The 26,347-nt window shown below is 39.7% G+C and overlaps 2 protein-coding genes across 7 annotated transcripts in view; one reads left to right on the top strand and one right to left on the bottom strand.

Annotated features, from left to right (window-relative positions):
- The window catches only part of SATB1 (SATB homeobox 1), a 98,908-nt gene extending 96,940 nt beyond the window's left edge, over window positions 1–1,968 (bottom strand). The window contains exon 1 of one of the 2 annotated variants that reach the window (XM_037736386.1): window positions 1,905–1,968. The gene's annotated coding sequence lies outside the window, so the exon portion shown is untranslated. Of the gene's footprint in view, window positions 1–993; window positions 1,265–1,904 lie in introns of those variants that run through there. The other variant, XM_017522215.2, reaches the window with a different exon arrangement.
- The window catches only part of LOC108299757 (homeobox protein cut-like 1), a 40,425-nt gene continuing 15,353 nt past the window's right edge, over window positions 1,276–26,347 (top strand). Inside the window, exons 1-5 of one of the 5 annotated variants that reach the window (XR_005199077.1) lie at window positions 1,276–1,830; window positions 15,819–15,884; window positions 16,754–17,331; window positions 18,429–18,505; window positions 22,639–22,783. Coding sequence is in view for 1 of the 5 variants with exons in the window: in XM_037736388.1 (XP_037592316.1) it covers window positions 1,283–1,830; window positions 2,239–2,317 (627 nt within the window). In the remaining 4 variants the exon portion in view is untranslated. The other 4 variants (XR_005199076.1, XM_037736388.1, XR_005199080.1 and 1 more) reach the window with 4 other exon arrangements.

The raw sequence follows: 26,347 nt of genomic DNA on the forward strand, positions 1-26,347 counted from the left end.
CCAAGAGGAACGTGCGTTTCCCCAGTACACACGTGGCACTCCCCGGACCTGCCACCTGCCTGCTTCGTCTTTCTCATCGTGATTTCCCCAACCCCGGTTCTGCCGCCCCGGGAGCCTTGGCATTGGATCACTAGGAAAAGGCCACCACGCTCTGGTCCGGACCACAGGAAGGAGATGCGGTGCGGACCCCGAGGCTGCACCTGTGGTGTTCCGGTCCCAGCTAAGAGGACTGCCCTTTCTTCTGCCTCCTGCCCAACTCCAAATCCACATTCACGCCAGCAGCCCCTCCAGGACCGGCCTCGATACAGCCAGCGAGGGCTCGAAATGAGGACTGCCGCGGCTTTTAAACTCCGGGCTCCAACTTGAGCGCCCCGGCGCCCGACTAGCTCCCGGGATGCAGAAGTTGCCACAAACTTCCCAGGCCCCTCTTCGCCGATGCTTACAATCAGCCGCGCCGGCTGAGAGCAGAGGGGGGGGAGATGGACCGGGAAAGGATGCTGAGCACACTCGCGATCCGGTGGGAGAACATTTCCACTCCCGCAGCCCATTCCTCCAAGCACCTCACTGCCCGCCCGGCTCCAGAACGCACAGAGGCTCCCCCTTTCCCCATTTGCTTCCTTTGGTCTTGTCCACTCCCCTTTTCTCTTCCAAAAGGGTCGTACCGGTGACCTGAAGGAGTTTGTTCAGCCAGGGTCGATGGGCAGGTGTGACGGTGCGTCCACACCCCGACAGAGAACGAATGGCATCTTCAGGTCCCCCATCCCGGCCGCTCTCCCTCACTCCACCAGCCCACCCCTGCGAGGTCCGTCTGCGTGAGAAAAGGGGCTCGGGGGACCCCTGCAACCCTGCGCCCACGACAGGGGAGCCGAGCCGCCCCAACAGGGGACGCGGAGCGGGTGCTACAGAGAAGTTTGGACTGATTCCGGAAAAAGAGACAGAGATAAAACAGCAAGACTAGCAAGGGGAAAAGGGAGGCAAAAGAGCAGAACTCACTCAGGCATGGACGTTGGGGGCGGCGGTGGCTGTCGCGTGCGGGCCTGAAACCAGGAACGGCTCCCCGGGCGGGCGCGCCCGCGTCGGACTTCGAGGCGGCGGCTTCTGCCTCTTCTGCCGCCGCCGCCGCCGCCGGAGCTGCGGCTGCCGCGGAAGTTAATTGCAACTTGACTTCAAGTTGTCCTCTTTCCCCATCCGAAGTGGGCGTTTAAAGGGGAGAGCGAGGCGAGGAGCGAGCGAGCGAGCGCGCGGGGCCAAGGGAAGGAAGAGAAGGAGGGGGAGGGAGGAGATGCTAACGGGGGGGGGGAGCGGGGGAGGGGGCGGCGGCGGGGGCGGGAGGGGGAAGGGGCCGGCGGGAGCTGCTCTCGTCGGCTCGGCGGTCGCGGCGCCCGCAGTCTGGAGGCGCACCGGAGCGGCCGGGGCGCCCCCCGCGGGAGCCCGCAGCCACCCGGGACGCGCATCCAGCCGTGGCGCTTCGGGCCGGGCACACTGCGCCCAGGGGCTCCGCGAACCCCGCGCAGCCGCCGCTTCGGAGCTTGTGCCGCGCGGGCTGGCCGGCGGGGCGGCCAGGGCCCGGCCCGCCTCCCCAGCGCCCGCCCGGCTTCTCCCCCTGGCGGTGGGAGCCTCGGCGGCCGCCGGCGACACTAGGCGCACTGGAGCCCGAGCCGAGCCGAGCCCGAGCCGCCGCCGCCGCCGCCGCCGCTACTGCGCGCTGCTCCCGGGCTCCCTCCCAGCGCGCGGGCCGGGGTGTGGGGGACGGCGGGCTGGAGGGGCGAGGGCGGGCCAGGGGGCGCGCTCGGGGGTTGGCGCGGAAGACCGGACCCTCAGCCGCGAGGGGTAAGTGTGGGCGCTTGGGGGTGCGCTTGAGGTGCGCGGCACGGTTCTCTCGCCCGCCAACCCTACCCCCTCACCTCTCTGGGGGCCCCCACCACGCGCACCCCTCCTCTTGTCGCCTGCGGCTTCCTCTTGTTGTTCGTTGTGTGGCTGGGTTTTGGGGGGTGAGTAGAGGGGGTTACTGTAGTGTGTGTGCAGGCAGAGGAGGAAGTCAGGTGAGAGGCACCAAAGCACCCCCACCTCAACCCAGCCTACGTGGGGTGTATGGCTCCCCACTAGGGGCATGTGGGCCAATTTTTTTTCTCTCTCTCTCTCTCTCACTGTTCGGTCGAGACTGTCTTTCCTAGAGGGCCTCCTTCACTTATAGCCTGGTCTGTCCATCTCCCGTCATCCCACCCTCGTCCCTCTTAGCCCCCTATACAGGAGCCGTGCACCCCAGATGAGGAGCTCGTGGCGGAAGGAGGAGGAGGAGCAGGAGGCCCTCTCTTGAAGACCCTCACGCTGTGACCCAGCTCATTTGTTTAAATATTTATCCTCACGTCAGCAGCTGTACTTTTCAGCTCAGTGGAACAAGACGCCTAAGCAAGGTCCAGTTTCCCCAAAAGGCTGGGGGCAAAGTGGAAGAGATGAGGATTTTATTGACAGGGGACTTGGGAGAGAAGAGGCCAGGGAACCTTCCTAAGTGGAGAATGAAACTCAAAAAATCTCTACAAAAAGACTAGGGTGGCTAGAGGCTCACGACCGCAGGCTTAGGAGAAAGAAACTGGAACTCCATCAACTTTATTTCTCTCCCCCTGCCTCGCCTTCCCCCAGCTCTGAGGAAGCTAACAGGTCTTTTGTTTTATATTGTATTGCCTTTGGGAAATTTGCATTGAGTATGTCAACAGAAAATTACTACTGTTTACTGAAAGTTAAAGGGATTGCAGAAAGAGAAAACATAGTTTTTACTTTTCCTCTTCTTTGTACGCGTGTGTGTATTTGGCAAGAAGTGTAGTTAGGTTCATGGCTTGAACTACAACACGTCAGGTTGCAACAATGACTGTAGAGCTGCCTAGGTGTATTTTTAGAAGCCGCTCTTTCCTGAATTCCTTTCACACAAGTCTTGCTCTCTCATTAAGTCCCCAGAAATAATTTTATTTAGAGAGAAGGAAGCTATGGAAGCAGGAGGGAGATTGCTAAGATTTCCATCCTGCCAGCGCACAGCACTGTTTGCAGGGAAGTTCCTGGAAAGTGATTGTGGGCTGAGAATTCAGTTTTTCCTAAAAGCTCTGTTAGGTCCTGTTGTGTCAGATGGCTATGAATAAAGCACACTGGGAAAATCCTGATATCCGTGCATTCTTATTTTATCTTTTACACAGTGGTTGATTCGACTTTCAAGCCCTGGTGACAAACACATCAACTGTGCTGTATTTTTGTGTGCTTTTTCTAAATAAAGGAGAATACAGCATGTATTCATGCTGCTTTTTTCCCCCATCAATGGTTATTGAATTCTCTGGAATTTATTCATCTTTTAACGCATCATTTTATGCAGAGACCATAATTCCAAACATATAAGAATTTTTTAAAATTATGAGTTAGGGTTTTTTAGAGAACCTACCCTCCTTTTAAAAGACACAATGCCCACCACAACTCCTAGTTCTGTAAAGCAAAACAAAAATGTATAAATGATTGTAATGAGCAAAACACAGTAAAACGTTTTCCTTCTTGGATCACTTTCTGCCCCCACAGGTCCCAGGAGACATTAAATCCTCCTGCCTTAATTTACCAAAATGCTGAATTTCCTAACCAGTAACAATTTCTGTGTCTGAGAAAGACATCAGGTTTGGAATGGAAAAAAAACCCCACATTCTCAGTATTTAATTACTGCTTAACAGTAATTTATGGTAGCAGGCAGTTGATTTTCCAATTCTGAAAGCCTGAAATGAAGCTGAACAGAAATTTGAAATTTTTGAAAAAGATTTGGTTTTCTTCTTTTTTTACACACTTGTATACTCATCTGCTCCCCCAAGTTATCTGCCAAGCCCATATAACTGAAAGTATGATATGGTCCCCTGAGTTGAACCAAGAGAACATTTTGCCCCTCATTTTTTGAATTTGCTTTTTCCTCTAAATAGTCTTGTATAGAGAGCTCATGGGCTTTATTGGAATATAGCATTATGTAATTCTGGGTGCAGTGCATTAAATAACATAGTTTGATAAACTCTTACGTCAGCCTTACACCTCCGCATAGTAGGGATTTATTAAATATTAAGATGTTAATAAAATATTGTCGTTGGCCACAAATTTCATAGCACAAGGCTAAGATCATTTTTTCAGAAGAAAGGGGCATTTAATCCAAAAGTTACTTGGTTGTTACGGTCTGAATGTTAGCGTTCCCCAATATTAGGGCTCATAAATTAGAAACTAATATCAAAAGTGATAGTATTAAGAAGTAGGGCCTTTGGGAAGGGATTAAGTCATGAGGTCTCCACCCTCATGAGTGGGATGAGTGCCTTCATAAGACAGGCTGAGTCTAGCTACCTTGCGCCTTCCACTGTGTGAGGACACAGCAACAAAAGTGCCATCTGTGAAGCAAGGAGTGAGCCTTCACCAGACGCTGAATCTACTGGTGCTGTAATCTTGAACTTCCCAGCTTCCAGAATGGTGAGCAATAAATTGCTGTTGCTTATAAATTACCCAGTCCAAAATACTTTGTTATGGCACCTCAAATGAACTAACACAATAATACATTTGTGCTACTAGATTTTTTTTTAACAAGTCCAAATCTAACTTAAATGAAATACAAATCTGAAACATAGCAAATGGCCTATAGCAGTAGCTGGTATCAAAAGCTACACTGGTTATTTCCTTAAAAGAATAGACAATAAGATATTGCCTGCTAACTATTAGAAGACAGATCAAGGGAAAGGAGAAAATAGCATTGGCCTTGAAGAAACGTTTTTTTCAGGAAAAATGACATTAAAATGTGAAAAGACAACACAATGGGTCAGTTAGTCATTTGAATCAAAGAAATACTTGAGGAAAAAATATATATGTGTATTTTTCTGTTAAGACCAGAGGAAGTAGAGATCCTAAAGCTGTGGGTTGGAAGGTATTTTTAAAATTAATTTGTTCCATCAAATCTTTAGAGGCCATTCAATGCAGACATCTTGGGTGTGAAGGGGAACTTACTACTTACCTCCATTAAGGCAAGGATTTTTACCTATGTAATACTTACTAGAGAGTAGAGTTCACTGTATATTGTGCAAGTGAATGGATAATTTCAAAAGTATTTCATTCCATCTTTGTATACTTTATTATGTTTTTATCTTATATTGCACAGAATTAGTCTTCCTGAAACTTCCAAACATTGGTCTTCATTCTGCCAGTTGCAGCCAAACAGAACAAATCTGTTGTATCAGTCAAGATAGGCGATGTTGTGCTGGAGTGATGATTCCAATTTTTTAGTGGCCTGTAACAGCAAACATTGTTTTCTTGGTTGTGCCTTGAATCCATTGCAGTTCAGCTGGTCTGTTCCATGTCTGTCACTCCAGGTCTCTGGCTAATGGAACAATCACCATCTTGAATGTTTCATGTTGTTATGGCAAAAATAAAGATCACTCTGGAGGGTTTCATGCTAACATTGAAATGTTATGGCCCAGAAATGACAAACATCATATGGGCTCACAAAGAATTAACCAGGATTAGTTGTGTGGCTCCAAGGAATCATTACAAGGAGGTCAGATAGTACAGCCTATTTTGTACCCAAGAGTAGAGAGCTGTTGGACTCTCTACGCTTGGGTACAACTCTACAGACTCCTATTCTGGTAGTAATCCTTGTCCATGTGATACCCTGCCAGCTAAACCAGCTCTTCCTGCCACTTTATGGTCCCAAGTCCTCACTTTTTAGGGAAAACCCTGCCAGAGTAGCTACCAGCTTTAAGAGACTCCTTTTACTCTCTGTTATCTCCTTGAATGCAATGCTACAACCTCCTGTACCCTTAGAGCCCCTAACAAAGTGTGGCCTCCTATAATTTTATGTCACTTTTATATTTACTAATATTGTATACATTCTGTTTTCTCAGGATTTATTTTCCTGGCAAGGGTATGATAAACAGGCACTTTTAACAACTGTTATCTGGAAATGTCATGATCATTATCAAAATTTGAAATTTGGTCTTGAGTAGTTACTCCCCTTGTTGTAAACATCAAATTTGTTATATGATCTTGTAATACAAATTTTCAGAATCATTCATTTATTTATCCTACTTTTGTTCATTCAATAAATATTCATTTTCTACCTAGTAGAAGCCAGGCACTCTATTAAGGACTGGGGATATGGAGATGATTAAGAGTTCTCCTCTTCAAGAAACACATTTTCCGATTGGGCAGACAGAATAAAAAGTCATTATAATGCTAATAGAAGCACAAAGTGTTATGTGAATTCTTAGAAAGAAGCAAATAGCTAGCTGGCAGGATTTAGAAAAGTTCCATAGCGGAATTGAAACTTGAACTAAGTCTTGAGGATAAGTGAGACTTCTCTAGGCAGAAAGAAGAGGTAGAGAGAGGATATTTCAAGCAGGGAGCCCAGCATGGACAAAGACACTGAACATGACAAAACTTATTGTTTATGGAACTATAAGGAATTTACTGAGACTGGCACATGGGGTCTTTGTAAAGGCTGAAAATTCTGAAGAGCCTTGCAGACATTCTCTGGCGTTTGGACATTATCCCATACATCCGGGATTGCAAACTCTTACGTCTACTTTGGGCCATGCATGGATGTACATGACTAAAGCAGACCAAGTTAAGACCATAAGCAGTGGTGGGACTATGGCAATGTGAAGAATATATTCTCCATCCAAGTGGGATAGTAAATGCCACTGATGCCAAATGCAAGATCTTCCATTCTCCAAAGAAAAGCAGGAAATTTAGATTTATATGAAAATTTGAATATTAAATGTTGTCAACTTATCCATATTTTAAAGTACACTGTTAGTCATTTAGGTAATTTTGACCTGCAGACAAATTTTATATAGCTTTTGCCTGTATATTTCTAATGAAGGTCAAAGTGTTTGTTAATACCCATCAAAGTACAGTAGTTGCTCTTTATCTGCAAGGCATATGTTCCAAGACCCCCAGTGGATACCTGAAACTGGGTAGTACTGAAACCTATATATATATTGTTTTGTCCAATACATACATATCTGTGATGAAGTTTAATTTATAAATTAGGCACAGTAAGATATTACTAACAATAGCTGTTAATGAAATTGAATAATTATGATACACTATAATTAAAGAGACGATGGTCCTTCTTTCAAAGTATCTTATTGTGCTATACTCACCTATTTTCAGATGGCAGTTGACTTCAGGTAACTGAAACTCCAGAAGAGAAACCTCAAATAAAGGGAGACTATTGTCTATTTTATCTCAACCTATCCCAGAGCCATGTGCCTAAGACTGTCTTGAGGATATTTAATTTTTGTTATTTTTTAATTGGGTCCACTAATTGCTTACTCTTCCTAGCTGCTCTCTTGCTTTGATGACAGACTTGCCTGCCACTCAATAGTCAGAAATATGCAGCGACACCCCACAAAATAGTAGAAATAGTAGGTGTCCTTTCATAAGGCATGCTGACCATTTTCTTGTAGATTTGGTCCCATAGGTACATTCATATTCTTAAAGTCATTCAATTCACTGGACCATCAAGTCTTTAAGTTTTTGACAGCTTGGCTCTACAGATGATAACCTTCTTGACTAAAAAGAAGTCAACGTTCTTGACTTTTATTGTCTAACTTAAAAACAATAAAAATCATCAATTTTGCGTGTTCTGTGAGTTTTGACAATGAAAGGGCAGCATGAGCAAATTATTATTTTATGTGAACTTTGGAGTAAAAAATACATGTGGGCAAAGCCACTTTAAGTGTCCAACTGTCTGAATTATAATCCTGGTTCAATTAGTTGCTACCTATGTGACCTAGAGCAAGTATCCTAATTTCTTTCTGCCTCAATTTTCTCATCCATGTCACAGGAATGCTAATAGTTAGTAGATGGGGCTAATAGAGGCACAGTGCCTCAGAATAGAAAAATGAATTACTAGGATGTACGTGGGATATAAGTATCTACTCCTAGATGACATGATATTGTGCTTGGGGCACATCAGCCAAATAAGAATTATGGCTTATACTTCTGGAATATTTATTTTTTAATTGAGGATTTAAAAAATTATTTTCTTATTGAAACAGCCACACATATAATGGAATTAACTGTAGCATTTTGCATAAATTTTTAAGACAAGAATCTTTAAAGACTTTTGAGCTGCTTGGGACTTTAGAGACAAGAGTGGGTACTGCATTTTCTTCCTTCTGCTTCATTCTGTCCTTTATCAGGTTGGTGGAAATGCTTACAATTACCAGACCATATACACTAGTTACATTTACCTCAAAACTGTGAAAGTACTTCCTATTTGTATGTGCTATGAATGCTGCCCAAGTGTAGAATCTTTGCCATTTAAATGTTCCGATTTTAAACCAGAAATCTGTTGGGGTAAAGAAGAAAATTATTAGAGCATGACCTTAGGGAAATCAAGTCACAAAAAAGAAAATAGTTGAACTGAATTCACTTCCCATTCTGCTACTAAGCATCTGGCTTATTAATGTCCATAAAGGGAGAGATTTTTGTCCTTTTCATTGATAGTTCCTCCATACCTTGAATAAGTAGATAATGTTGATGATCTTGGGAAAGACATTTTGTTAAAGTCTCAGTTTTCTCAGCCACAAAACAAAGAGTTTGGATTAGTTGATCTTAAACTTTAGTGTGTATAGGAATTAAATGGAGTGTTTGTTTAAAATGCAGGTTCTTTGAGTTCATGCTCAGAAATTCAGATTTGGTAGAACCAGATGGCATTCAGCAATCCACATGGATTTGGGGCTTGGGTTGTAAGGAGCAAAAATCCAACTCAAAAAGGAAGTTTTTATTTTTTATTTTGCTTCATTTTTTGTCTCTCCTCTTCCTCTCCCCACTACATAAATTGGAAAATACAATTTAAGAACTGCTTAAGACATAATTAAATATAGATGTTCAAATAATGTCACCAACCATCTTTCGGTTATGTTTTCTTCTCTTTTAACTTTATTCTTAGTCTGGGTTTTCCTTTAAGGAGTTCATTTTTAAGAACTTCATTATTAATCTGGCTTTTCTCCTAGCTTACATTCTTTTGACATAGAAACCCCAGCACAAAGGGTATCCCTCTTTCTCAAATTTTCCAGCTAAAGAACTATATCCAACTTGACTGCATTAGATTATATCCGGTACCCATATCTGCACTCATCACCATGGTCAGCACCTGTGATTCATTCTTCAGCAGCCTTGGGTCAAATGCCCACCTTGGATTTGGGAGTACAGTCACACTACCCAAACCATGCGGGTTGGACATGAAGGTGGGATGGTTCTCCAAGACAAATTGCAGGTATTTTTTTTTTAGAAATAAGAAAATGGATGCTTTTTGGCCGAAACTATAGATCTCCTTCCACTACTGAGTATTTTTAAGAAGTATTTAGAGACAAATGATCCAAAAATGTTACAAAAATATAACCCGTATTCCAAGACATTGAGGCCTTGAGCCCTCGAGGTAACAGAGCAGGGCCTGAGAAATACCTAAGATGGTCACAGTCTCTGTGCCAGGTGCCTCACCTATTTACCTCAGTGTTTGGGACAAATATTAAGCATTTTCCACATGTGTTATTATATTAGTTTGTTTTCACACTGCTATAAAGAACTACCTGAGAGTGGATAATTTATAAAGAACAGAGGTTTAATTGACTCACAGTTCCACATGGCTGGAGAGGCTTCAGGAAACTTACAATCATGGCAGAAGGTGAAGGGAAAGCAAGGCATGTCTTACATGGCAGCATGAGAGAGAGAGAGAGAGAGAGAGAGGGGCACATGAACGAGCAAGCGAGGAACCACCACACACTTTTAAGCCATCAGATGTTATCAGATCTTGATAACTTTATCAAGAGGCAGCACTAGGGGGATGGTGCTAAACCATTAAAACCACCCCCATGATCCAGTCACCTCCCACCAGGTCCCACCTTCAACTCACAGGGATTGCAATTTGACATAAGATTTGGTTGGGGACACAGAGCAAAACTGTATCAGCTATGAAGGTGATTTATGTGCAGGTGATCTGTGACTTGTGCCGTGGGAATCAATGGATTTTGAAAATCAGTCAAAGTCATTATTGTATGTTTGAAGTGATACTTTGAAGTCATCTCAGATATACAATAATATTATTACTCTAGGATCTTCATGAGATAACCTGGAAGTTGGCTGATGCAATCAAAAAGACAAAGCCCTAGTACCAAAAAGTGGGACAAAGAAACAAGCAGGACCAGCAGCTAAATCCTGCTTTGATTTGGTTATCGGTTTGTGTTTATTTAATAATCTTGGGCAAATGTATTCACCTAATTAATATAGTCCCATCCTAGATCCCAGCATGCCTGGTTCCCATTATGTTTGAAACATATATAGATGCACATTGTAGAGACAATGGAAAGGAGTAAGCAGGTAACATTGTGGAACAGAAAACTGAGTTGATGTAGTTATCAGATAGGTCTTAGGTATATTGCATGTGAGTTCATGGAAGTAAATTTTAATGAATGAATTATTAACCCCTCTTTTTGTTAAGTGAAGTAGCTGCTATCATTTTCTTAAGTTCATTAATAAAATTAATAAAAATAAAATGTCTCCCTTTTCATTTTAGTATTAAGTCATTAGTTTAGTTTTAGATGGGCTTTTCCATACCCTCACCTCACTATTAGCTTCACCAGAGTAATCCAATGTGCAGAGAAAAGTGTTTTCAACAAATAATGCTGGAATAAATAGATATCCATGTGGGAAAACAAAAAACTTTTATCCTTATCATACTGTATGCAAAATTTATTTGTAGTGGATTATAGATCCAAATGTAGAAGCTACAACTGTAAAACTTTTATAGGGAAACATAATGTAAGTTATAGATAGACAAAGATTTCTTAGATGAGTCATAGAAAACAGTAGCTATAAAAATTAGGTAAATTACATGTTAAAATTTAAAACTTAGCAGTGTTATGTGCCTGTAGTCCCAGCTCCTCGGGAGGCTGAGGCAGGAAGATCCCTTTAGCCCAGGAGTTCAAGTCAAGTCTGGGCATTATAGCAAGACCCCATTTCTAAGATTAATTAAATTTAAAAGTTATGTTTATCTAAGGAAAAGCAGAGTGAAGAGTGATGTCTGGAAATTTCTGATTAAACAAACATCACTATTAGAAGGGCTTCCTCTCTTGTGCATTTAGTTCAAGTTTTTTGTTTGTTTTGTTTGTTGTTTTGAGACAGGGACCCACTCTGTCACCCAGGGTGCAGTGCAGTGATAGAAGCTGACTCTGTGAGCTTAAGCAAAGCACATTGGGGATTTTCATGCAATCCAAAATCAGGATGCAATAGAGCCTTAGGAACAGAAGAACTATTGAAGTGCTACAGGGAACCAAGTCAATTCTTTCTCTCCATATCTCATCTTTGTCTTTCTTCCTTATAGCAGTTCAGCTCCCCTGCTCCTCAGTTCATACAGCAAATCATGGTTTCCAATTGTTCTTCAGCCATGGATGCTTCAGTCGATCCACCCTGAGAAAAGACCATTTTCCTGTCTTTCACAATTTTCAGGGAAGAGTCTGATTGGCCTGGTTGGGTCCAGTGACCACCCTTTTTCCAATAAACTGTGACCAGAGACAGGATGGTGTTTAAAGAAACAGCATTTTCTTTTTTCTGTAGTAGTGTAGAGTGAAAACAAACTGTATCACAGTTGATGTCCAGTCTACATTTTCTCTTCATTAGACATGAGACAAGAGTTCACAAAAATTTTGTATTTGGTCACAGTTTTTAATGGCAACAATTATTGTTGTGTTGGTTTTCTACCTCTTTGATTATCTAATATCAGCATCTCTTCTCTGCATGTCTGCATATTGACTAATACATATTAAGGGCCATAAACCAAAATGGTTCATTTTACAAATGGGCACATTTATTTATAAATTATTAGCCAAGATCTCTTCAAATGCAGACATGATTTGTTCTAGTCTGGATATACAATAAAATTAATTTAAATAATTTTAATCAACTTCAAAGACAGCGAATTCCAAGTCAATTAGGATATCTTTAAGAACTCATATTTATTGAGTTAACAGATGGTAAAATTAAAAAACAATGAAGCTAATTTTTAAAATCATTCATTGAATTAAAAAATAGACTTATTTAACAAAACTGTTTTTAAGCTGTTTTTTATCCTAATATGCATATTTTAAGATTCCAATTTGGGGGACTTCTAGAAAGACACAAAGTGAGTTTCAGTATATGAACACTCTTCTACTGAATTACTTTTTAAAAGCTTTAGAACCATCTGAAAAAAAAAACCACTATCAACAACAAAAATATAAGAAATAAGAATATTTTGTGGGAGGGATGGAGGGTCTGCTTCTTCAATTCCAGTTTGCTCACTAATGTGCTCCTGTGGTGTATTACTCTGTTTTTGCACTGCAGATAAAGATATATCTGAGACTGGGCAATTTACAAAAGAAAGAGGTTTAATTGGTCTTAAGAGTTCCATGTGGCTAGGGAAGCCTCACAATCATGGTAGAAGGCAAGGAAGAGCAAGTCATGTCTTACATAGATGGCAGCAGGCAAAGAGAGAGGACTTGTGCAGGGGAATTTCTCTTTCTTGTGAGACTTATTCACTATCACGAGAACAACATGGGAAAGACTTGCCCCAGTGATTCAATTACCTCCCACCAGGCTCCTCCCACAAGACGTGGGAATTCAAGATGAGATTTGGGTGGGGACACAGCCAAACCCTATCACATGGTCTTCTGTATTGCTGACCTTGGCATATCTTGAGAGTTTCCTCTGCTAACAGAGTGAACATTGCTCCTGGCCAAGACTTTATTTCTGCATTTTAATGGTCAAACGTGAAGAGCTTCCCCTCTGATGTCTTCTTGAGCTTTGTGCATGGGTGACTTATAATATGTTAGCACCACACAAGTATTTTTCCTTTGATCTTTTCTGTTTTCTCCTTTATTTTCTGGTTGTAAGTTCCAGAAGCTGACTCTGTGAGCTTACAGGAAAAGGAGAATTTCATGGCAGCACACTGAAAGCATGGGTTCTTTTCATCTTGGGTTCCCATGTGGTGGGGTCACCTTGCAGCTTTTGGAGGTGCAGCAATGAACATCCCCATACATGAAGTGTACCAGAAACGCTGGTTGTTTCCAAATGAGAGTTCAATCACTTTTACTTCTTAAGGTTTTTATAGATGAAATTGGAGATAACACCATTGATACATTAGGATACATCATTTGCATTTTACCAGGTATTATTAGTTTTAACATGATGGCATATTTAGAACTAGAGTTATTCACATATAAATGAAGTTGTTCCATAAAAAAAAAAAATTGGAATACGTTTGGTTGCTCAATTAGTGTTAGAATCTTTACAGTGGGCACTCATAAACAGTGATGTAATTTGTTTTATGGTCCTGGAAACTTCTTGTCTAAGATCTGATCTTATTTTACATTTTAAATATTCCATTACTTGATCAGTAATGTTTAGAATTGTATATGCTTGTTTTCATAGACCAATTTATTACTTGTAATTTGAGTTTAAAACGTTTAGAGGTATAGAAACATTCATTGTTGAGATTACCGTATTAAAAATTATTATTGTGATTATTATTTTGAGACAGAGTCTTGCCCTGTCACCCAGGCTAGAGTGCAATGGTGCGATCTTGGCTCACTGCAACCTCTGCCTCCCAGGTTCAAGCAATTCTGCCTGCCACAACCTCCTGAGTAGTGGGAATTACAGGTGCTCACACCATGCCAGGCTAAATTTTTTATTTTTAGTAAAGACAGGGTTTTGCCATGTTGGCCAGGCTGATCTCGAACTCCTGACCTCAGGTGATTTGCCCGCCTCAGCCTCCCAAAGTGCTGGGATTAGAGGGGTGAGCCACTGTGCCCAGCCAAAATTATTTTATTGTTTTACAGTTGAAACTCTTTGGCTCCCTAGCCTCCTTTCCCCTTGAAATAATCGTTTTTATAATACCAATTTGATAATACGAATGTTCTTAGGAATGTAATCATAACAATATAGGAGACATTATATTGTTTTTAATTAATGAAAAATTGACCAAATGAAAAAATGTAGTAGATGAAACTTTTGTTGCAGAAATAGGAATCAGAGATAGAGGAAAACTTTATAACTAGTCTTAACATCTAAGGAAATGAATAGAGTTAAATGGATAAGAGGTAATTAGATGACAGATTATGGAATTCTAATTGAGAATAGAAGCTGCTTAATGGCAATAAACATCTTCTTGTTACACTACCCCAAAGAGATAGCTTAACATATAGTGTATTCTATTATTGTTAAATAAACATTCTTTTCCTGAATTTATAAATAAAATAATGAGTGTTTTAAAAATAGAGAAGATGGATCAGAAGTAAAAATTAAAGTTATCATAAAAGTAAACTTTCCATATCTAACAATTACATTGACATTGTAAGGTTTCTTTGGAGCAAAATTAGGGAATAGAGATAAATGCAAGACATAAGTAAATAAAATTTTAAATTTCTGGGACGAAGAAAATTTCTTAAAGTACATGTGAAGGAAAAACATAAATGCTTTTGTAGATTGTCTTCATCTTTCTTATATAGAAGAAGAACTTTTTAAAGAACACAGGTAAATGTCTACATAATTTTAAGAGAAACAAGTCTGAAGTATGCTAGAAACTGGTTATTTCTGTATGAGAGTTCAATGACTTCTTCTACTTTGTGACATTTTATAAATGGAATTGGAGATAACACCAGTGATGCATTAAGCTACATCATTTGCATGGTATCAGCTAGCATTAGTTTTAACACGATGGTATATTTGGAACTAGACCTATTTGTGTAGAAATGGAGTTGTTCCATAAAAAGTTGTACGACTACCCAATTATCAACTTATGCATAAAAGCAACAGAATAACAAAGTCTTCCAGGCATCAGAGAATATAATAACCGAAACTCTTTTCTGCAAAAATTGCAGAGAAATATTGTCCAGATCACTGAGAGGTGAGATAGTATAAAAACTCAAGAATAAGGAACTCCAGTTTAAAAGATTAATACTAAGCCTTGAAGGCAAAGACAAAATAAGTGAAGTTTAGTGAAATCAAAGTGAATTGAGAATTGATGCTGATAGCTAGATATTTTTTACTAAGGGAGTAATGTTTTCAATAAAATAATTTTGTAGGGTTTTACATTTTTAAATAAAGCATCTATACCTAGTGATCACAATGTGGAAAGAGAAGATGAAGGAAATGAAAGCATTACAAGAAGCAGCATTGTTGCTTTATTTTCAAGTCATTGAATAAGAATGCATATAACGATAGTTATAGACAATTTAATGTAGGCACTAGTTGAATTGAAAACAGGCTATTTTCTAAATAATTATCAAAGATAAAAAACAAACATAGTTCATTAAAAGACAAAATGGAAAGAACACAATAAGGAACTATTGAAGAAAAGAAAGTTTATGTCCAATCAAACTTAAAAATATGAGAATTATAAATGGCTTAAATTTTCCTATTCAAATGGAAAGATCCTTAGATTAAATTAAAATGAAAGTCTAATGATTTGGTGGTGCTTAAAAAAAGTCATACTTAAAGAAAAAGGACACAGAAATGTTTTTTAATGGCAAAGCTTTTTCTAGCCTAACATGTTCACATCCAAATCAGAAATAGCAATATGAATATCAGACAGTGTGACCTGGGACAAGTTATTGACTTTTTGTTTCTAAGTTTGTCCTGTAAAATGAAAGTAATTGTAGCAACTACCTAATAATGTGATTGTAAGGATTAAATTATTTAGAACACTATTTATTCCTTGGAAAATATGCAAGCATAAGCTATTTTGTAGTTATTGTCATTTTACTACCAAAGCTTTATCGTTTCAGAGCCCCTTGGTGACCAGGCAAAATGACAGTTCTCTCCAGCTGGTTCTCAGATGGGCACATCAATTAGTAAGTTTCATTTCTGTATGTGGATCTTTATTGATCCTTATGAATTCCCCAATACTGAGCTTTCTAAGAACCTACCTGCCATTGACTGAAGGGTTGTTTCTGAATTCTTTCCCAGAGGCAGTGACCAAAATCAAATATCTGATGTGCTCTTTAAGTTACAGTAAGCTCAGGCTCCCTGCTTGTGTCCCATCTCTAAATATACGTACATGTGAGATTGAAAACTGTCTACTGAAAGCAATATTACATTAACATTATCAGTACTGAATTAGAGAAGAGATTTATCAGTGTCACCAATTCTCTCTGTCTTTTCAAGCATGACTTTTTACCTGTCAGGCTGAATAACAATAGAAGAGATAGCAAGGGGAGAAATGCCAGATGTAGTTGATGGGGAGGAAGGCAGCAAATCACACTGCCACGTGTGTACCTATGCAACAATTTTGCATGTTCTTCACATGTACCCCAAAACCTAAAATGCAATAAAATAAATAAATGGGGAAAAAAATAGAAGAATTGCTATGAAGGAATTTTTGTGAATTAAACACCCCAGAGAGCCTAGAAATGTGCTTTAAAACTCTTTGTTCCACCTGGCATATCCAAAATCTTTGGAAGCTTTTGGTTGAATTCCCTCTTTACTTGAAGTTATTTCTTTAAAAATGAATATGTATGTCTGCTAGGTTACCAAGACTTATGGTTAGCTATCTTAATGTCTGGTGAAATAAGACCTTGTAACACCCTACCAATGGAACTGACAGGTTTTACTAGGGAAGATATTGCAGTGCCTGTAAGAGGAAGGCATACAAATTGGCATTTCATACATTTGTGAGGACGGTCACTGTTAATGTGTTTGTTTGGTTTTCATGATATTGCAGGCCTCTGCTCTCGGAAGAAGTTAGCTGCAGAACCCGCATGTGAATCCTTATAGGTGAGTCCACCATTTCACTAATACTGTCTGCGTTTTAATTGCCTCCATTAAGTCCATCTGATATTCATTAGCCAAGTCCTTGGGTTAAACTTCCTAATAATTCTCAGCTCTATCATATGTAAATATTTAACACAATGCTTTAATGTATTTTTCATTTTTGCTGAAGTTATTATTCCTTTCAGTCTTATTCATGAAGACATTTCTGTGTTTATGCCTCCCCTAACCCATTCCAGGATTTACCCCAAACCTTCCACACTCTTTTCTAACAGGAAAGTTCTGTTATGACACAATAGTAATTATTAAGACAGATTTACATCTAAGTCTCAGTCCAGCATTTCACAACCAGTGATAACTGGTCACATGAAGAAGCAGAGTCTGGTAGTAGCGAAATTTGTTTTCCTTCTTGAAAAAGTGGATCAAAGGATTCAACCAGCAAGTGGTAAATCAGTAAAAAAGCAGTAAAAAGGTGAAAAAAACATCTCGACCTTAAGATTACTGGCGCATGTGAATCGCTTTTTAATACAGGTAAATACTGGATAATTTCTTATTGTCGTAGTATAATTAGAAGCAATTTCATGTGTTTATTTTGCCACAAGAGTTTAAATGGAATTGGATTTGCTTCCCTCTCTAACATGAGTTCAGTGTCTGAACTTGGGCAAATTTCTAAGCAATCCTGAGCGTCAGTACCTCTCCTTGAAAATCATAATTGTATTGATCTATTATTCATCTATTAGGTTATGAGGGCAAAAGTGCCATAACATAAAACACCTGGCACCCAGCAAGCACTTAATTAATGCTAGTCCTTCTCACCCTCATTTATGGAGGTAGAGAGAAAAAGAGAACAGACAGCCTTACTTTTATTTTTACCTATATCCTTCATTGATTATCTTATGAATAAACTTTAGTAACAGGTAAAATTGTCATCATCCTTCATTTCTCAGTCCTTTATCAAATTTCCACTATGAACTCCAAGAACTGAGTGCTATGGGAGACACAAAGGAGAATCAGGTATTGTTCTGATCTCAAGGACACTGGCCTCTAGAAAGGGAGGTTTTTTTTTTTTTGTTTGTTTGTTTTAATGCCATTTGAGAGACAAAATAAAGCACTGTCTTAGTTTTAAGCAGGAAAAGTTATTTTAACTGGGGTTACCAGAAAAGGTTTCATGGAGGAGGTGGTGTTTGGGCTTTAAAGAATCGGTATAATTTGGAAAACAAGGAGTGAGGGAATACAGCGAGCCATGACTAAAGCATGACTTGAACAACACAAGTTTGAACTGTGCGGGTCCACTTATAGCAGATTCTTTTCAGCCAAAAGTGGATCGAAAATTTAGTATTTGCTGGATGCAAAACCCATGTGTAGGGAGGACCAACTTTTCCTCCATGTGTATTCCGCAGAGTCCACTTGAATATACCGGGATTTTGGTATGCTGCGGGAAGTCCTGGAACCAATCCCCTGCACATGCTGAGGGGAGGCACACTGTAGTGTAATTGAGAGAAAAGCCATTGTCCCCGGATTGGAAAGACAGGCTGGCATTACCTTGGATGACCCACTTCTCCCTGCTAGGCTTCAACTTCTTCACTTGTGAGAGATGTAGAATAATCCCTGCCCTGTTGGTCTTTCAGGACTCTGGAGAATATCAAATGGGAGCTTGGATGTGGAAGCTCTTTGGAAACCGAGAAGCACTCTGTAAATGAAAAGGGTATCTTTTTTCCTTTTCTCCCTTGTGCCATAAATTTCATGATGGAATTTGACAGAGCCAATCATTTTGGTATTTGAGAAATGTTTGGTGAAATAATTAATCATTGGTTGAATGAATAAATTTAGAGGTGAATAAATTAATTAAACAAAGGTATGGAATAGGAAAGCACACAATATAAGCAATATGAGAATGAGGGGTTCTTTTAGGAAGTATGAACTAGAACTGGGTGTTAGGAATGTGAATATGGCTAGCTGGAATGCGTCAGTGGTTCTCACGATGTCATCTGTGGACCAGCAGTGTCAGTGCCACCTGATAACCTGTTAGAAATGCAAAAAGAATTATGAATCTGAAACTCAGGGTAGGACCCAGCAGTCTGTTTCTCTCTTGGTCATTCTGATGCATAGCAAAGTTTTGAGAATCATGACTTTGTATTGAGGTGGGGAGTTTGGACATTATTCTACTGTAAGTTCAGTGCTAATGAAGATTTTCAGCTGTGGGTGGACATAATCACAGCCCTGTTTCTAGGATGATGAAGCAGGAGGTTGTACCTACAATATCTATGACTTCAGCATTGAAAGGACAGTTAGAAGTACTGGAAAACACACTGTATTTGCCAAGCTCCAGAGATGAAGATTTTGGTTTTTCCTATTTCCAGATAATATCTCCATACTTACCTAAGAGGCAAAGCAAAACAAGCATTGTTCTCAGGCACTGGGGAAACCCACTTGGTCTGCAGAGGCCAGGCAGGATGAGAATGTTTATGTGGAAAAAAAATGAAAGCAGACTAAAAAATGAGAGCAGACTATCTGCAGAGAGAGCAGTAAGACTTTAGTCCTGACCAACTTGGGGAAACATTAAATGGAGCCTTCCAGACTGGTTTAAAGCAGGCAGCTAAGACTACACCAAGAAGTACTCAGCCAACTGCACTGGCTGCAAACACCTATGTCTTTAGGGCTGGTCGATAACAGATGTGCCAAAGGAAAGCACATTACATGGAGGAAAAAGTGAAGACCCTCAAGGGAAACATTTATCCTAAGGAGGAGAGAGTCAAGACAGTGGCATCATGGGTCAGTTGGGAAGGAGATGGAGGGGAGAGGCAGGAGGTGAGCTGTTCAGATTGCTAGCATGACCAATCCAGATAGCTAGGATGACCAGTCATCCTGATTTGCCCAAGAGTGAGGGTTATCCCACAACATAAGATTTTTAGGACAAGCACTGTCAAACCAGGACAACTGGTCACCTTAAGACTCTGCCATTTAACCTGTGTTAAAGACCTGGGGAGAAGGCATGATAAAAGTGGAAAGATCACTGCTCTCAACCACGCTTCTCAAAATATTGTCCAGAAACTGGCAGCGTAGGATTCACCTGGGTGTTTATTAGAAATGCAGGTACTCAGGCATCCTAGACCTGCTGAGTCAGAATCTGCACATAAATAAGAGCCCTAAGTGACTTGTATGCACATTAGAGTTTGTCTCAAAAGATCTTGTGGCAACCCACAATAAATAATGGAGCCCAAATAGAGACCAGAAATAATTTCCTCTGGGCTGTAATATGGCTAATATCCAGGTTGACCAGATACTAAGTTAAAACCAGATCAACCTTGCCTGGGAAGGAGCAGAAGCTCTGGAGAAGGTTATATACTAAGAGTACTAGGGATGGAGAGCAACCCAGGCAGAGAGAGAGAGAGAGATGTCTGACACAAACTAGCCAAGGGGACCTCCTGAGCTATTAATAGGGAATGTGAAGAAAGCCAGCAATTGTATGGTAAGAATAAAGCTAGAGAAATACTCTCCTGTTATTAGTACTGTGACTCTATTTTTACCAATTATAGGTTGATGTGGGGTGGGAAGTGGGTTATACTTAGAAATGTGGAGCCTGCCAGGCACAGTGGCTCACGTCTGTAATCCTTGCACTTTGGGAGACTGAGGTGGGTGGATCACCTGAGGTTGAGAGTTTGAGACCAGCCTGACCAATGCAGAGAAACCCCGTCTATACAAAAAAATACAAAATTAGCTGGGTGTAGTGGAGCATTCCTGTAATCCCAGCTACTTGGGAGGCTGAGGCAGAAGAATTGCTTGAACCTGGGTGGTGGAGGTTGCGGTGAGCTGAGATCACGCCATTGCACTCCAGCCTGGACAACAAGAGAGAAACTCCTTCTAAAAAAAGATGTGGAGCCACAATAGTAAGCTTGTAGAGAAAAATCCAAAATGATCACCCACTAAAACTGTTCAACTCTGTATCTCGACCTCATCCACTTGCATATCATTTACAGTATGCAAAGAAAGTTTACTTTTCTTTCTTTTTTCCTACCTGGTCTGATCTTCTTCATGGGCTCCAGCTCTGCAGTCTGGCAGGGATAATTTACACTTAATTAATAGTGTTTCATTCTTCTCTAGCTTGAACATAACTTCTTTCACTTTCAGCATTGAAGCCAGTAGTTCTTAAAATCAGACATGCAAACATGCGTCACTCACCTGGAGGGCTTGTTAAAACACAGATTACTGGGCCTGCTCCCAGGGGTTCTGATTCAGCACCTCTAAGGTGGAGCCCTAGAATTTGCATTTCTAATGAGTTCCCAGGTGATGCTGACATTTTTGGTCCACAGACCACACTTTGAGAACCTCTGATTCAAACTATTCAGTTTATTTCATATCCAAAAGGGATTATTTAAAAAGTATTTTAGATTAATGCTCCTCAAACTGATTGATTTTTCCAGTCATGGACCAAATACATAGTCCTATTGCGCATGACCAGCCTTTGCAAGAAGCAACTCACCATGCCAGTGCCATCTGAACTGGTTATATCCTGTTTAACAAGATCAGTCCACTGATCACATACTAGGATGTCATGGCAATATCAATTTATGATAAAAGTTTCTAAACATGAACTTTCATCTGTATTTACCTCACCCCTGAACAGGAACAGTTTGTGAACTGGCATTGGCCCTTGGACCACACTTTGAGTGACATTGTTATAGATGACACAGTCTCTTATAGGAAAATGCACAATCTTTCTCAGATTGTCTACCTCCCTCTTTCACCTCATTCCCAATATAGTTCTGGGTACATGAGTGGAGTTTTATTATAATTTTGTGGCACCTTTGGATCATGCACTAGCCTCTAAATAATTAATAGTTTCTACTATAGAGAGGCTCAATTTGTCTTCTCCCTGGAATTAGGATCACTGAAATATAACTAGAACCCACTTGATCTTTTGGAATGTTGTGTGCTGGCCGTTACCACTACTGCCATAGTTCTGAACATTTCCCCTAACATCAAAAAGGCCCCATCACCTCTTTTCCCCTAGACTTCTGCCAGTCCACCAACACTCTAAGTGGGGAAGTAAGAAACCTGGTGACTCCTGCTTCCCACACAAAAGCCATGACAAGACAGATGCTTTCTAAGTCCGATATAGTTACCCACCTTCTGCTGCCACCTCTGTACCGCCTGAGTCACGTGGAATGTGGTGCTGAGCCAAACGATCAGTCTTCTAGGAGCAGTGGATTGCTGGAGGCTGCTTATACTTTAGCTGATTGTTAAATTTTCAGGGATTTTGTGAGCCAGTTTTTAAATGCAGCCATTGTTGAAAATTAAATATTATAAACTTATAACCAAATAAATTACATTAAAAATAAAGATAGTGCCCCCCAACGTATCACTTCCTATTTATTGTTCTACACGTTACTACTATCTATGCCTATTATATGTGTATGGTGGAAATACCACATCATGGTATTTGATGGTGCACTGCCACACAGTGCTTCCCAACTCTGCATTCAGTGACATCACTTGGGTAGCTTGAAATCAGCCATGTTAGGATTATTTACATCATGGAAATTGGCAAATACAACAAATCCGTGTTTCACCTTCCCCTACCTCCCTGTCTCCCAGCCAGTTGTTAAACATTTACCAGCACACAACTTCCCAGAACCTTCATCTGGGAAAGTGAGCCACTAACCCAATGACCTGTGATAACCCTGTATCCATCTAGCTGGAACTAAGTTGCCCTTCCCATAAGGGTTAGCCCCAAAAAGGTGTGTATTGAGAAGAGAATAAAAACTAAAACCCTAAGATCATCTTACTTATTTGCCCTATTTCTGTCTCTTTTCTCTCCCTGCCATCTCTGGGATCCAGAAAAAGAAGCTTCTTATTTCCTCCAGAGTTTATCCTTATGCATCAAGAATAAACATTCATGACCTAACATCACCTCTCTTGTTTTCTTCCACCAAAGCTATAAGGACAATGAGAACACATGAACACAGGGAGGGGAGCTTCACACACTGGGGTCTGTAGGGGGGAAATAGGGGAGGGACAGCGGGGGGTGGGGAATTGGGGAGAGATAGCATGGGGAGAAATGCCAGATATAGGTGAAGGGGAGGAAGGCAGCATGTACATGTTCTTCACATGTACCCCAAAACCTAAAATGCAATAAGAAAAAAAAAATGAGAGAAAAAAATAAAGGATAGTCTAATCATGAAAAAACATTAAACAGACTGAAATTGAGGGACACTCTGTAAAATACCTAACCAGTTCTCCTCAGAACAGTTAAGGTCCTGAAAGGCGAGGAGAGAACAAGAAACAATCACAACTTGGAGGACATTAATGCACTAAGTTTAATGTGGATTCATAAGTTGCGCTGAAAAGAAGAGGACAGTAGAAAAACTGGGATATCAGAATACATCTGAATATTGTACTAATGTTAATTCTGTAATCTCCAACTTCATAGCATGATTATAGAAAATATAAACATCAGGCCAAGCTGAGTGAAGGGTATACGAGAACTCTACTATCTATGTAACTTTTCTGTAAACAAAAAATTATTTAAAAATAAAGCTAATATAAGAAAAAAATCATGGCCTAGATAATGGGTGGAATGGATATCTTCTCTAGTCCGTGAAAAAAACCCATGTTCTACATCCACTTGCTTTGTGATATAAAAGGGGGAAAGGAAGGGATGATGGAAACATTATTTCTCTTAATAAACTTGAATTTTAAAATCTTTTATCTTTTCATAAATAAAACATTCCACTTAGGATGTTATGGGCTGAGCATTAACTTTCTCTTTATCTTTTTCTTTATAGTCTTTCTGTACTAGTTCAAATCCCCCCCACCCTGAGGGTGGATGTTTCTAGATGATGAAGGAGGTCATAAACAGAGAGTAGATTAATATAATATAATTACCTTTATTTCATGTCTGTTTGCAAATGGGCCATTGTTCACATAGTTGCATCTCCTTCTAAATGGAAGAACAGTTGGAGTCGGGGGTGCGGTGGTGGGAGTGGGGAATACCAGAACTGGGAGGAGAAAGGGTGCTTCAAGACGGTGCTTCTTAAACTTTGATTTGTGTTTGCATCTCTTGAGGATCTTGTTTAAAAGCAGGTTGAGATTCAGTATATTTGGGGAGGGGCCCATTAATCCGATTTTATAAAAAGTTCCTAGATGATGCCACGCTGCTGGTCTCTGAGTAGCAGGAGTCTAAAGTATCTCCTCTCTCCTTTACACATTCAGAAAAGGAAAAGTGCTTACTGGTCAGATTAAAAAGACAGAGGAAATATACCATACTTCTATAAGACCAGAAACAAAAACAAATTAAACAAAGAAGAAACACATTAATCAAAATAGGACATTATTACACACAGTGATATGCAGTAAAAGATGGACTCCCTAGGCATTCACTAGATATAAGTGAAGCTGCCTTTAGAGTTTAATTTTAAGTTCTCAGTAAGACTCGCCATATTTAGTCATATCATTTCACATACACACACAAAATTCATTTTCTACTAAGAAGGAACTAAAGCTCAGAATTACTGAGTTAGTTGCACAGTACCAATTTACATGAATTTGTTTCTTCCTCCAAAAGTTTGTAATGACTATGGTTCCTGGAAAATGATATTTCATTTTTTCAATTTGTACCCTTAATCTACCAAAAAAAAAAAAGTACTCTAAAAAAACAGGTAATTTGCTCATGTCATAGAGACAACTCATATCAATAAAAAAAATACATTTTAAAATTTGGAAAATTACAATGAGAGAATAAAGCATTTTGCATTCAGATGTGTGTGTGTTTTTACTCCATAATATTAGGAGCTTCCAAGGTGTAGCATGCGTTTGCAGAGCCACTGTCTTAGCATTTAAACTGGGAGGTATTTTTTGAGAAGCATGAGTCTTGCTTAGAAGTCCTGTAGCCACTCTAGCAATCTTACACGGTACATGACTTACAAATATTGTGTGTGCTTGATTGGAGTAGACCTGACTTTGCTAATCACTCATCAGTTCTTTTGCCTAGTATTTCTTTGTTTTAGAAGCAACTTTGTCTACCAAAAATATATTGTCCAATTTGTAGAAAATATAAATAATATTACAAATAGCAAAATGGGATTGTGTGTGCAGATCTCTGCAACCTGGTGGGCCCTGTCATGTTTAGTAATAGCTTTTCCTTATGCTATTGCCACTGCCAGACTGCTTACGCAATCTTTGGCTTTCTTAACATCTCTCTGGGGATCAATAAAGTGGTTCTTTTTTTCTTAGACGCCACCTTCATCTCTCTTTAAGAATACAATATTAGTTTAAAAGATTGTTCAATTTAAAGCAATCTTGCAGAGATTGTCACCCATGATTGATGCTGGGCGAGTAGAAAGGAAAATGTTGGTTGATTTTATCCTCTGCTTTTCAGATCTTTGAAGGGGAAAGTGGGCTAGTTTTTTAAACTGAAGCCTGATTAAATGTTTGAAAAGTTGTTCAAAAGTAATCTTAGTCCAACACTGCTCTTCTGACTTTTATCTATAGAAATGGAAAAGTTTATATATTAACGATTTGTTTAAACAAATCGCTTAAACAAATGAGTACTTATGCTCATTTTTCTCTTGCAATAAAAATTAATAATTGAAAATTATTAAATTATTTTTATATTTTATATTAAGTATGTTTGGTATGTTTCTTAGCTATGAAGGCCTATGACTTAGATAGGAACAGACAATTCATGGAAACAAATTTTAAATTAAAGCAGAGCTATCATATTGACATAGTTGTATTTCTCTTTGTCTTGAAATTATTGGTTTGTTTAAAATAGTAAGTTTAACCAATTATTTTCTTATTCTGCTATTAAAAAAATAAATTTGCCGTTGAAAATTGTTTGTGTTAAGGTGAGTGTATAAATGAATATAAATACAAATAAATAATAATCACATTGCTACTGGGAAACATTATTTCTTACTTTAAATGTGTCAACTACCTTTCCATGATGTGTTTGTGCACATGCAGGTGTTGGCTAAGCCTGATTCTCTTTTATAAGAAAAAATGGTAAATCTCAAAAGTGCAAAATATTAACTTTCATGCAAATACACCGATAATACCAAAAAACGAAGGAAAACTTACTTAAAAATAATGTCTCTTGATAAGAAATTTACAATTAGGAGCTTGATTAATCAATTTCATTATTGTTCCTTAGCTGCAGCCATGTTCTGTTGGACTATATTGCTCAGATGACCTTGTACTTTCTTTGCTGCTCATACTAAATAATGTGTGTTGTTTTGCATTTTTTGTATGAGGAAGCAAAATACTTAAAAATTTATAAAAGTTGAAGGGAAAAAGGGAACTCCCATAGTAAGAAAAAGAAAATGTAGCATTATTTCATCATCTTTATACGGACTCTTCAGAAAGATACATGATTTTTTTAGAACTATGAAATGATACAGTGTCTGAAAGTTGCTTTAACTACTAATGATTGGGATGGTAAATTAGCACAACCTTTCTGATGGGCAGGTGGGCACTGGTCATTAAAAAACAAAATAAGAAAACCCTTAAGCTGTATAAAGCTATTCATACAGAGAGATCACTTTTATAA

The sequence above is a fragment of the Cebus imitator genome, unplaced genomic scaffold (assembly GCF_001604975.1).
Source record: "Cebus imitator isolate Cc_AM_T3 unplaced genomic scaffold, Cebus_imitator-1.0 Scaffold24, whole genome shotgun sequence".
Classification (NCBI taxonomy): Eukaryota; Metazoa; Chordata; class Mammalia; order Primates; family Cebidae; genus Cebus; species Cebus imitator.